Source organism: Monodelphis domestica, chromosome 7, assembly GCF_027887165.1.
Source record: "Monodelphis domestica isolate mMonDom1 chromosome 7, mMonDom1.pri, whole genome shotgun sequence".
Classification (NCBI taxonomy): domain Eukaryota; kingdom Metazoa; phylum Chordata; class Mammalia; order Didelphimorphia; family Didelphidae; genus Monodelphis; species Monodelphis domestica.
In genome coordinates this window covers 167,936,656-167,949,956 of record NC_077233.1, presented here as the reverse complement: position 1 = coordinate 167,949,956, position 13,301 = coordinate 167,936,656, and the positions used below count along the sequence as shown (strand labels likewise).

General features: G+C 35.4%; 1 protein-coding gene across 17 annotated transcripts in view; it reads left to right on the top strand.

The window, feature by feature from the left end:
* AGTPBP1 (ATP/GTP binding carboxypeptidase 1) overlaps window positions 1-13,301 on the top strand; it is a 226,964-nt gene that overhangs the window by 198,643 nt on the left and 15,020 nt on the right. For all 17 annotated transcript variants that reach the window (XM_056805970.1, XM_056805972.1, XM_056805971.1 and 14 more), the window contains one exon: window positions 8,785-8,945. In XM_056805970.1, the coding sequence (XP_056661948.1) occupies window positions 8,785-8,945 (161 nt within the window). The remainder of the gene's footprint in view (window positions 1-8,784; window positions 8,946-13,301) is intronic.

Sequence of the window (13,301 nt, the reverse complement as noted above, 5' to 3'; positions counted from 1 at the left end):
TTTGGTCATTTCCAAACACTATTCATTGGAAACAAAGATCATTTTCTTTTCTTCCCTCCCACCTCCTCTCCCATAGCCCACGCGCGATTCCATTAGGTATCACATGTGTTCTTGATTCAAACCCATTTCCATGTTGTTGGTATTTGCATTAGAGTTTTCATTTAGAGTCTCTCCTCAGTCATATCCCCTCCACCCCTGTATTCAAGCAGTTGCTTTTCCTCGTTGTTTTTACTCCCACAGTTTATCCTCTGTTTGTGGATAGTGGTTTTTAGATCCCTGCAGATTGTTCAGGGACATTGCATCGCCACTAATGGAGAAGTCCATTACCTTCGATTGTACCACAATGTATCAGTCTCTGTGTACAATGTTTTCCTGGTTCTGCTCCTTTAGCTCTGCATCACTTCCTGGAGGTTGTTCCAGTTCCCATGGAATTCCTCCACTTAATTATTCCTTAGAACACAATAGTATTCCATCACCAACATATACCACAATTTGTTCAGCCGTTCCCCAATTGAAGGGTATCCCCTTATTTTGCAATTTTTGGCCACCACAAAGAATTCAGCTATGAATATTCTTGTACAAGTATTCTTCCTTATTATCTCTTTGGGGTACAAGCCCAGCAGTGCTATGGCTGGATCAAAGGGCAGACATTCTTTTATCGCCCTTTGGGCATAGTTCCAAATTGCCCTCCAGAATGGTTGGATCAATTCACAACAACACCAGCAATGAATTAGTGTCCCCACTTTGCCACATCCCCTCCAGCATTCATTACTTTCCATAGCTGTCATGTTAGCCAATCTGCTAGGTGTGAGGTGATACCTCAGAGTTGTTTTGATTTGCATCTCTCTGATTATAAGAGATGTAGAACACTTTTTCATGTGCTTATTAATAGTTTTGATTTCTTTGGCTGAGACCTGCCTGTTCATGTCCCTTGCCCATTTATCAATTGGAGAATGGCTTGATTTTTTGTACAATTGATTTATCTCTTTGTAAATTTGAGTAATTAAACCTTTGTCAGAGGTTTTTATGAAGATTGTTTCCCAATTTGTTGCTACCCTTCTGATTTTAGTCACATTGGTTTTTTTTGTACAAAAACTTTTTAATTTGATGTAGTCAAAATTATTTATTTTACATTTTGTGACTCTTTCTATGTCTTGCTTGGTTTTAAAATCTTTCCCTTCCCAATGGTCTGACATGTATACTATTCTGTGCTCATCTAATTTACTTATAGTTTCCTTCTTTATGTTCAAGTCATTCACCCATTCTGAATTTATCTTGGTGTAGGGTATGAGGTGTTGATCCAAACCTAATCTCTCCCACACTGTCTTCCAATTTTCCCAGCAGTTTTTATCAAATAATGAATTTTTGTCCCAAAAGCTGGGGTCTTTGGGTTTGTCATAAACTGTCTTGCTGAGATCATTTACGCCAACTCTATTCCACTGATCCTCCTTTCTGTCCCTTAGCCAGTACCAAATTGTTTTGATAACCACCGCTTTATAGTATAGTTTGAGATCTGGGACTGTAAGTCCTCCTTCCTTTGCATTTTTTTCCCATGATTTCCCTGGATATCCTTGATCTTTTCTTCTTCCAAATGAACTTAGTTATGGCTTTTTCTAATTCAGTAAAGAAGTTTTTTGGTAGTTCAATGGGTATGGCACTAAATAAGTAAATTAATTTGGGTAGGATTGTCATTTTTATTATGTTAGCTCATCCTACCCATGAGCAATCAATGTTTTTCCAATTGTTTAGATCTAGTTTTAGCTGTATGGAAAGTGTTTTGTAGTTGTGTTCATATAGTTCCTGTGTTTGTCTCGGCAGATAAATTCCTAAATATTTTATATTGTCTAGGGTGATTTTAAATGGAATTTCTCTCTCTATTTCTTGCTGCTGGGATTTTGATACTTCTTGAATGTGCATTACTACTGTTCTTTATAAAAAATATTGTTACTTTGTAAAAAAAATCATTTGCTCTCACACAGTGCATCATGGCCAAGTAATAAAAGGAAATGGATTTCATTTTGGGGTGAGAAACCTTTGTATTCTACCTCTTCTTGGCTGACACAGTGTCACTGATTGTAATCTATATATTTTTGATTTTTAAACACTTTTTTATTATTGGATTTGTGTGCATGTGCAATATAGTATTTCAGTTTTATTTTTTTCTCCTTTTTGTATTTGAAGCATATGTCAACAGCATTGAGACTTTTCTTTAACTTTTTTTTTGCTTTTGCAGTAATATAAGTTTAAAATACATTTGCCCTAACGGTAATGCATACCCCCAAAACTTTAGACTATAAAAAATGATGCTATTGATTGTTTAAAAATTATTGGACTTTGCTTAATGATTCTGTCTGATTCCAGCAGAAGGGAATACAAAAGAGCCATTGCATAGTGCCACAGAAGCATAAAGCTAAAATGCATAGTGCCTATCAAGCACAACGTCAAAAAGACTGATCCCAGTGGGATTGATGTAATTTTGAGCCAAGACAAGAGGACTTGAAATTTTTGGGGTTCGAGGTTGTGGCTATTTTGGCATGTCAAAGACAGGCCTTCCTTGTCCCACATTCTACCAAGTATCTCAATTCTGGCTCCATCCTGGCTCCCATTTGCTGCAAAAATCTAGTCCCTTTTCTGTCTTTCATAGTGTAGAAAACTTTCTGTAGTCCTGACTACTGATTGGGTAAGTGCATAATTGCATAATTCACTTTAATTGGGCCCTGATTCAAGGACCTGCAATAGGATTGTTTTTCCTTTACTTAGAATTTTTACATATAAAACTTTGAAACTTTATATTTAATCCAGAAGTTTTTTTATTTGGATTTTTTGATGTTTTTGATTTCTCTTGCTAATTGTTCATATACCTCATAACTCAGCCATGCATTCCTAAGTGATCCCTGTGTTTTTCAACATCCTCCTCAGGGAGTAATGTATTATTCTAAAATGCAAAGTGTAAATTCTTTTTGAGACTATTTTTAGGATAAGAAACATGCTACCTTTCTGAATCCAGAAAGTGAACTGTTTGGAGAAGGCGCCATGAAGATGCCGGCACAAACCACACACTGCACCAGAAGATTCAGAGTGAACTTTGGGATGTGTGATTTGAACTGTGTGGGGTTGAATGCATTTGTTTTTGTATGTCTACTCTTATTCCAAAGGGGACTACCCCCAACTGGTTTTTTGTCAATGCATCTAGCAATCATTGGGTTTGTTCTTTTTTCCTTTTATCCCTAAATTGTTGTAATTTAAAAGTTCATTATGTTAAATGATTACTTTGGGAGACTAGTCTCCCAAAATCATCATGGGGGGGATGTGTAATTGGAAAATCTGTTACCCTAAAAACTACATTTCCTGGGAGCTCACTGACTTCCTGTCATTACATACTTCCTGTAGACAGGGGATAAAATTCAGTGGGTGTTCCTGGTCTGGCTCTTTCCTTCCTGTCAGTGACTGGGATGGTAAATGGGGATTTTGAACAGGCTAATTAGCCATGGGCACGTGGTTTTTAAAATTTTGTTACCTTTTCATTACTTCTAATGATCATTAATAAATCTCCTAAAATGTAATAATTTTATTATTGATGATTGCCATTTTTAAACTCCCTTCTCACTGTCTTCTTAGTTCTCTGAGGTCTGACATCCAACCAGATCATTCAAATGGAACTGCGTTCCCCAAAGTTAACAGTGATCTCTTTATTGCCAAATCTAATGACCTTTTTCAGTCTTCATCCTTCTTGACTTATTTACAGTCTTTGACCCTTTTAACCATCTTTTAAAAATATTCTTCTCTTTTAAGCTTTTATTAGTCAGCTCTCTCCTAGTTCTCCTCCTGTCTACCTCACTTGCTCCTTTTAAAAGAAAAAAAAAACCTTACCTTACATCTTAGAATCAAGGCTGTATATTGGTTGCAAGGCCTTAAGAATGGTGAAGGCTAGGGAGTGGGGGACAAGTGGCTTGCCTAGGGTCACACATTTAGGAAATGTCTGATTCCAGGTTTGAAACCAGGACCTTCCATCTTTAGCCCTGGCTCTCAATCCACTGAGCCACCTATTTGCCTCTTCACTTGTTCCTTAACCTCTTTTGCTGACTCTTCATCTAGGCTGTGCCTACTAACCATGGGTGTTGCCTAGGGCTCTGACATGGACCCTCTTTCTACTCCCTCTAGCCTATTTTTTTTTGTTTCTTTTACCATTTCCAATGAATTCCACTATCTCTTTAAGATTGTGAATCTTAAAAACTGCTCAGATTGTACCTTAAAAGATTTGGTTAAGCTATTCCCTTATTGCAATAAATGGAGGTACTTGATCAGGAATGTATTGGGAATTTTAACATTACTCCACCCATACATAGGCATACTTTAGGGGAAGATAAAGTTGTAAACTCCTTACTGAACAATGAAAAGTGCCTAACTCATACTTATAGTAAAACTAGAACCTTAAGCTAGGTCTATTTTTAGATCTAATACAAAAGGGTGCTAAGTACCTATAAAGATTAAATTAATCACTAAAAAGGTCAAGCAACTTACAAAAAGGCAAGAGGTGTGAAGTTTTAGTCTACTCAGAGAAGGTGATAACAAAAGAAGATGTGAACTAAGAATGGTCAGTCCTGGGGAAAACATTTACTGTGATTGGTAGATGTGAAAATTTAGGGGAGGTGACATAAGAGACAATTTCTTTAAAAGGAAGGGACTTATTGAATTTGAGAGAGTTTGTAGTTCAGTTTGGGAGTTCGGACTAGTTGGAGTTTGGACTAGTTGGAGTTTGGAGTTAGGTGGAGGACCTGGGTTTCTCAGGAGTTGAGGATTTCAGTGAAGGACTGGAGTTTTGTTTGGAACACATCTTGTGCTAAGTGATTAAAGACTGACTAGTCTCTTTTAAGGCTCAGGCCTAGGCCATTTGGCCTAGGTCCTTCCTACTATTCCTCTTACTCTGTCTCTCTCTCTTCCCTTAATTCCTTCATTTGTATTAATTTAAATCTCCGTAAAACCCAGCTGACGTGGGTATTTTCATATTTGGGAATTTTCCCCATGGTGACCACTTATTTTTGATTAAAATCAAGACATCAAAATTATCTTTACAGTTTTGGCAGTTCACAGTCTTGAAAACCATATTTTCGCGGTTATATGGCTGACCATGAAGGTTGTGATGAAAACCCTCAAACATTTCTGTGAAATCTCTTTCCTTTCTCTTTTTATTACGTGCTCTGTCAGTCAGTCTTTTTAAACGTACTAACTCGGCTTCTGTTTATCCAGCCCAAAGCTCTCTCCTAAACTTCTCTCTTGCTTCTCTAGCCTGAATTAGATGTCATATAGAAACTTAAATTTAGTATATTCAAAACTTATTATTTTTTATTCTAGGACTTCTACTCTTCCTAACTTCCCCATTACTGTCCAGGGTATCAGAATCCTCTCAATCCCCCAGACTCAAATCTAGGAGTTATCCTCAATTCCTCATTCTCTCATCTTCCATATCCATTTAGTTGTCATTGTTTGTCGATTTGTCTTTTGCAACATCTTGTGTATATATCTCTCCTTTTTTTCTGGCTCCTGGATTCCTTTAAGATGCAGCTTAAATCTTACCTCCTGTAAGAAGCCTTTTCTAGTATGCCTCCTGATCCAATGCTAGTACCTACCACTTGAGATTACTTTTATATTGTGTAATCTATATCTCATATTTGCATAGTTCTTTGCATGTCTTCCCCGCCACCCCCCACCCCCAGACTGTGAGCTCCTTGAGGATAGGGATTGTCTTTGCCTTTCTCAATCTCTCTCATACTTCACACAGAGCCCTACCACAAAGTAAATTCTTAATAAATATTTTTGACTTGTCTTGAATTGATAAATATAACATAGTTTGAATAGAGAGAGAAAATAATTTGTTTCAGAGCCTGGCTTTAATATTACCCACTACAACTTAATACTACTTACATCTCAACCAAAGGGGGTTTGTTACTCATATTATCAGAAGGAATATTGTTATTTCACCTGTACCATAATCCTGTTGTTGTGTAGTACCTCCTCTGGGCTTTCTCTCTCTTCACACTTACAGGTTGGGTGTAAGTTGGGACCACTTCAGGTCATCCCTCTGTGGTACTCTCTGGCTTTGTACTTATTAAGTCATAGCTCGAGTCCATACCCACCAGTGAATTTAATGAAATGACACAGTATAAAAAATGGTCACAAAATGTTCTTCAGAAAATAAAAATTTACCCAGAAACCTGGGTGCACTTTCTTCATTAATTCTATCAATGAGAAGAGTGGACATATACTTAGATTATACTACTAGAGAGGATATATGTAGGGAATACACATGGCAACTCACTACTTCATGACTGAAGAGTCCTAATGTCCTCATATGTTGACCTCATGTTGCTTCCCTGAGCTTCTTGGACCTGCTTCTTTCCATTGGATGTGGCATATTCTATAGGACAAATTGCTCTGCTGCAAGACACTGTTTGGAGGGAAGGAGAGAGAAATGCCTTTTCTTAACCCTCCCCCTGAAAAAGGCATAAAGAAAGGGGTTGCTAGGTGGCTAGCCCTTAATACTCTTCTGCCTTGGAACAATAGTACTGATTCTGCCTGAAGGCAAGGGTTAAAAAAGAAAAACAAAGATAGTCTTTATCTCTTAAGAACTGAGTTCTTCCTCCTCAGCTGACTTTCTTCTCAACTTTTAGAGATTACTCTCTTTACTGCCAGAATTCTTCTCATCTCAAATGATTCCAAACTGGCCAATTTACTTTTCTAAACTTAATTAAATTTTATTTGTTTCCAGATAAAGATCATTTTGATTAACATCTGTTTTAAATTGCTTTGATGATTATTTCTTCATTTATTTGCTTGATATCTAATACTGCTGCTAGATCTCTTTCCTTCTAGTTTTTTTCATTAATTTCCTTAATGTTTTTGACCCTTTGTTCCTCCAGATAAATTTTGTTATGATTTTTTCCTAGTTCTATAAAATAATCCTTTGGTAGTTTGATTTGTATGGCACTGAAGTAAGTAAATTAATTTAGGTAGTATTGCCATTTTTATTATTTTGGCTTGGCCTATCCAGGAGCAGTTAATATTTCTTCAATTATTTAGATCAGTCCTTATTTCTATAAAGAATGTTTTGTAATTGTATATCTTGGCAGGTAATAGACTCCCAGGTATTTTATACCATCTGTAGTTATTTCATGTGGAATTTCTTTTCCTGCTGTATTTTGTTGATAATATATAGAAATGCTGATGATTCATGTATGTTTATTTCATGTCCTGCAACTGATGAAGTTAATTGTTTTAATTCATTTTTAGTTGACTCTAGGGTACTCTAAGTAAACCATCATATTGTCTATAAAAATAAAAAAATTTTATTGTCTTTTTGCCAGTGATTATTCTCTCAATTTCTTTTTTACCTTATTGATATAGCTATTATTTCTAGCACTATATTGAATAGTAATAGTGATAATAGAAATCCTTACTTTACCCCTGGTTTTATTTAAATGCTGACTTTTGGTTTAGATAAATACTACTTATATTAAGGAAAACTGTTTTATTCCTACCTATTCTAGTATTTTTAAACAGGAATAAGTACTGTATCTTGTCAAAAGCTTTTTCTGTATCTATTGATAGAATATATAAAATATTTATAATATATATAAATTCATATGGTAATTATGTTTATACTTTTCATAATATTGAACAAGCATTGCTTTCCTGGGATAAGTCTAGCCTAGTATATACATAGTATATTATCTTTGTGAAATGTTACTGTAGTCTCCTTGCTAATATTTTACATCAATTTTATATCTATTTTAAATTAAAGCTTCTGATTGGGCTAGGGGTTAGAACTGAAATCCCACACAGGTCTTATATCAGAATCATAGCTACTATTTGCTTCTGAACTCTTTCCTTTTTTAATATACTGTGCTCTGTAATACCATCCCTATTTTCAGGTTTCTTCTTTAGTCCCTCCTTGAATCTATGACTTAGAGCTTGGTAATGAGTAGCAGAGCTGCCAGTTGGCAGCTGATCTTGTATCCTTTGCAAGGTTTAGTTCTTACTTCATGAGTCTAGGAACTTTTCCTGCCCCGGTGCAGATCCTTTTATAATTCCTGTTCTGAAATGCTCTGTGTGGTATGCCCTTGCCCAGGCCTCTCTGTCACTGAGTTTTTTTGTTTGTTTGTTTTGTTTTGTTTTTATCAATATGGTCTACTGCATTTTCTAGATTTTTGTAGAGAAGTTTTGTGAGGGAGCTCAACCATGCTTTTTTCTATTCCATTATTGCTTCACATTGGCAGGATCATGATAGATAAACCATCAAATTTGGTTAAGGAGCTTCTTCACACCCCCTAAAGAAGCAATGAAATATAAACACTTCTTTACATTTCTGTTGTGCTCTTTTACCATATCGTTAGAGTAAATCACATGAGGAGAAATAGAGAAATATGAATAGATTTGTCCAGTTCAACCATGCTGAAAAATGAATCCATGGCTGTTGTCTTAGAACCTTTTGCTCTTTCACTGTGATCACATTCTCATTAGACCTGATTAAAAGAACTTTTTTAGAAAAAAGTCTATAAAAGAGTCTCTTAGGATATGTAGTTTCGTCTGTGGTCTAAGCTGATCCTACATCATATTTTAAATATTTTAGTGCAAGTTTTAGGGTAATTAAAAACTCTTAATTTATGCAATTATTAACTTAATTGATTTTATACTTTTTATTTTCTATACTAAATCAGTATGAGATATGGCCAAATGATAGCAATTGTTTCACATTATCTATTTTTGTATTTTTATTTCATTTATTAGGGTTTACAGATTGGGACACGAGAATTGGAAGAGATGGGAGCAAAGTTTTGTGTTGGTTTATTTCGTTTGAAAAGACTGACATCACCATTAGAATACAATATGCCTAACAGCCTTCTCGAGTTTGAAAATGACTTGATTGAAACTAGCTGCAAAGTAACAAGGTAGTATAATCCTTTTATTAATTATTTTTCTAAAAACTGAAACTACTAGTGTTTAGGTAGGGATAAATAAAGAGATTTTGAAAGCCATAAGCATTTTCAAGATTCTTAAGAGTTAGGGTTATGTTTCTAAGATTGCATAGTAAGCTTTCATGATTTTTTTGACTGTGAACTAAAAAATACATTTTAATGAATCCTAGCTTTGTATTTTGGATATTTCATTTCCATGAAGAGCAACTAGGAATAAAGTAGTGAATAATAATTCACATGAAACACAAAGAACATAATGTTACTACAGTAATCTAACATTTGAATTGCTTTTTAAACCAGGAAGTTTATTAATTTATAGTGGGGAACTTTTTATTTTTGGAATGTTTAGTTCTCTTAGTGAAAATATAATAAGTACTGATTAGTAGCTGACATTTATATAGTTCTTTTAAAGATTGCACAATGCCTTACATGCATTATGTCTGTGCAGAGAGCTGTGCTGTATAGAATTTAGTTCAGGCACAACCACTATCCTTAGAGGGCTTATATTTCCTCAGACTTATAAGGAAACAACATTGATAGCTGTAACGCAAAATGTCGCCTAAGAAGTATATTAAGGTATAAAAGCAGCTGTGTGAGGTGTAAGAGCATTACCAGTAGGGAGAAATGGGGAAAGTTTTAAGGAATTGATGCCATTTGAGGTGGATTTTAGAGGATGGTTAAGAATTAGTTGAAGAGAGATTATTCTAGTCATAGGGAAAAGTGTGAGCAGAAGTATGGAGGTATGAGAATATAGTGTTTTGGGGACAAGAAAATGTGTTTAGATTCCTAGCAAGAATGTAAAGAGTGTGTGGAGGAAAATAAAATGAAAGAAATCTTAAAAGGTTGGATGGTGCCAGTTAATTGAATGCCAAGCAAAGGAATGTGAACTTGACTCAGGAGGCAGTTGGGATCCACTGGAGAATTTTGAAAGTGAAAAAATCTCTGCCTAGGATTGGATTATGTTTTAAAGGATAAATTGGAGGATTTGAGAGAGTAGAAGTAGAAAGACCTTTTAGGATATTGCAATAATTCAGAGAGATGGTAATGATAGCCTATACTAAGGTGTTTTATGAATAAAATTTATAGGACCTGCTATGTGTATATGAAAGGTGAGGTAGAGGGAAATAGTAATCCTAAAAAAAAAATAGCACCAGTACACAGGTGAATAGAATGGTAGCATCACAGACAGAGATAATAAGGCATCAAAAGATGAACAGAAGGGAAATAAAATGAATATTGAGAAAGAGCATTAAATTTGGCAATGAAGAAGTCATTCCAACTCTGAAAGAATAGTTTCAGCAGAGCAGTATAAGTGAAAGCCAAATACAGTAGATTTGAATGGATTATAAAAAAGGAAAAACATTGAGTACTATATAGATAAATTTTCCAAGAAGTTTCACATTGAAGGGGAGAAAAGAGATGAGATAATAGCTGAATAAAATAGAAAGACCCACATATGACTTTTTAGATTTTTGGAGATTCGAGTGCCTTGGTAGACAGATGAGAATTAGCCAATGATAAGGGTGAGGGTGAAAATGCATGAGAGGAATTAACAATTGGAGGAAGATTCTGATGGAGATGAGAGTGACTGAGCAGAAGTAGAACCATTGAAAACCATTGACATCCCAGTTAAGATATATGTAATATGAATTTATAATAATAAAATTAGCTATTTTAAAAATTTCCAGTGTTGCTTAGTAGCTTTAATAGAAACAAAGAAGCCAGGATGTAGAAGTTACCCAGGGATACAAAATTTGAAGGTTGGAAATAGCAAGATCTTTTAGGGTAAAAGCTAGTGAAACCATAGAGAAACTTTAGAGTTAGGACTGGTCAAGAAGACAAGATATCTAAGCCTGAGTGAAAGAGATGAATCAAGAGGGATAGGTAAAATATGTTTAGTGTGAGAGAGAGCTTCAGAATGGAAAGATGGAAGATTATGGTTAGAAAGTATTATCTAAAAGTTTTGAATTTTTGACATATTATTCTGAGAGATGAGAGTCTAAGACTTAAGGCATAACCTTTTGTATGAAATTTTTTAAATGGAGAATTAAATTATTGGTGTTCAGGATGTTGAAGAATTGTGTATATAGTTCCTTTTCTGATATAATATACCTAAGAAGCTAGCTTAATTAGACTACATGATAAACATATTTTATTAAAAGTTCTATCTAATTCCTTTTCATAGTTTAGAGACAACCTTGGAACCTTATAGGCTCCACCAGCAGATGAAAAACTCAGGCAAATCCTACCAAGCTAAAAAGACTTAAGCTTTTAAGGCATTGTGACAATTTCTGTTCCTACTGTCTAAGGACTAGCTGAATAAGTATGGAGAGCACTATTAGAAGGTTGGCCACCAAGTGACAATTTTTTGGCAATTGTAATTCTGCAGTAGACTGCAGTAGAGTGGAGGAAGTGGCATGCCACTAAAATCACAGATTTTTAAAATGTATTGATGTACTTAGCATAATCTTTGGGGAAAAGGGAAATATTTGGCCATAATAAGATGCTTTTATTTAAGTTATGACAAAATTTGTGAGGTTTTCCTTTCCCTTTTCCTTTTACCCTTCCTCTTCTTATTGTTCTAAACTTGGCAATAATAATAATTAAATCCTTTTTAAAAATGTCTCTTTACCCTCTTCCAGGTCTTGTTACATGTTAAATTTTTACGTAACTGCTCTGCCTTTTAAATATTTCATACTGAAAGTCTTAAGTTTTTTTTAAAAACCACTACATACACATATACCCTAAATATTTGTATATCTCTTTCCTTTCCTTATCTTCACTGTATTTTTTTATTTAGCATCATGTTTTCTATTGATTGCCTTTTCAGTGGGCTACTTACTGGTTGTTTTTTGGAATATTTCCTGAAATTACTTATTTTATTCATGGTATAGAGATTCTTGTTAGTCTCAATCTTGGATGTTCTCTTTTTTGATGTTTGCCTATCTCACTTTTAACCTTAATTTTGATATCCGGCTTTAAATTCTGTTTTCCAAGGTTGGTTATATAGGACTGTGTAATGATAGCAATAGAAAAGATAGAAATAAATTGATTAGATTACTTAGGTTACAAAAATCAGCTATTCAAGTACAAGATAATAGCTTATTAGAAAAAGATCTGGGGGCAGCTAGGTAGCTCAATGGATTGAGAGCCAGGCCCAGAGATGGGAGGTCCTGGGCTCAAATCTGGCCTCAGACACTTCCTAGCTGAGTGACCCTGGGCAAGTCACTTGACCCCCTTTGCCCAGCCCTTACAACTCTTCTGTCTTAGAATCAATACACAGGATTGATTCTAAGATGAAAGGTAAGGGTTTAAAAAAAGAAAAAGATGTGAGGATTTTATTTGACGTATTATAACAGCTGAAAAAGCTAATACAATCTTAGGCTGTATTAAACACAAAATATCTGGGGCTGTGGATGTGATATCCTTTGCATACTTTCTTCTGGTTGGATCATATCTTAAGTATTGTATTCAGTTCTGGGCATCAAATCAGAGGAAGGATATTTTGATAATGATAAGCTGGAGGGACTAGAGAATAATTCAATTCAGCAGACATTTATTAAGCGACTACACCAGGCAACTAAGCTACCAAGACAAAAATAAAAAATATTTTCTGCCCTTGGAGAATTTATAGTGAACATACATGGCACCCCTCATCCCAAAACACACACACACACACACACACACACACAGAGTAGGATGGGAAAGGATGTAAAATTCTTGTCATGTCAGGATGTCAGGATTGGCTGAAGGAATTAGAAACTTTAGCCTCGAGAAGTGAAGACTTAGAACATTATAGCTGACTTCAAATACAGGGCTATCACATACAGAAAGGATTTGATTTTCTCTTTAGTCCTAGAGGGCAGAAATAGGAGTAATAGGTTGGAGTTGCAAAGAAATACATTTCCTTTATGTAAAGAAAAAATTCCCAACAAGAAGAACCATTTTTAAAGATAATGGGTTACCTTGGGAATCAGTGGGCTCTGCCTTATTGATGACCTTTCCTTTCCTCTTCTCCATTCTCCTTCCCTCTCTCCTTTTTTCTCCTCCCTCCTTCCTCTTCTCTCTTCCTCTTTCCATTCCCTCCTTCCTTTCTACTCCCCTTCCTTCCTTTTCCCTTCTCCCCTTCCTCCTTTCCCTGTTCTCCTTCTCTCCTTTTCCCCTTCATTTTCCCCTTTCCTTTTTCTTGCCTAGCCTTTCCTTTTCCCCTTTCTCTTCTCTTCCCTTTCCTTTTCCCCTTTCCCCTTTTATTCTTCCCCTTCCCTTTGTCCTTCTTCCATGAGGTTAAATCCACTAGAGGGTGATGTGACAACAGTCTTGAAAGTGTTT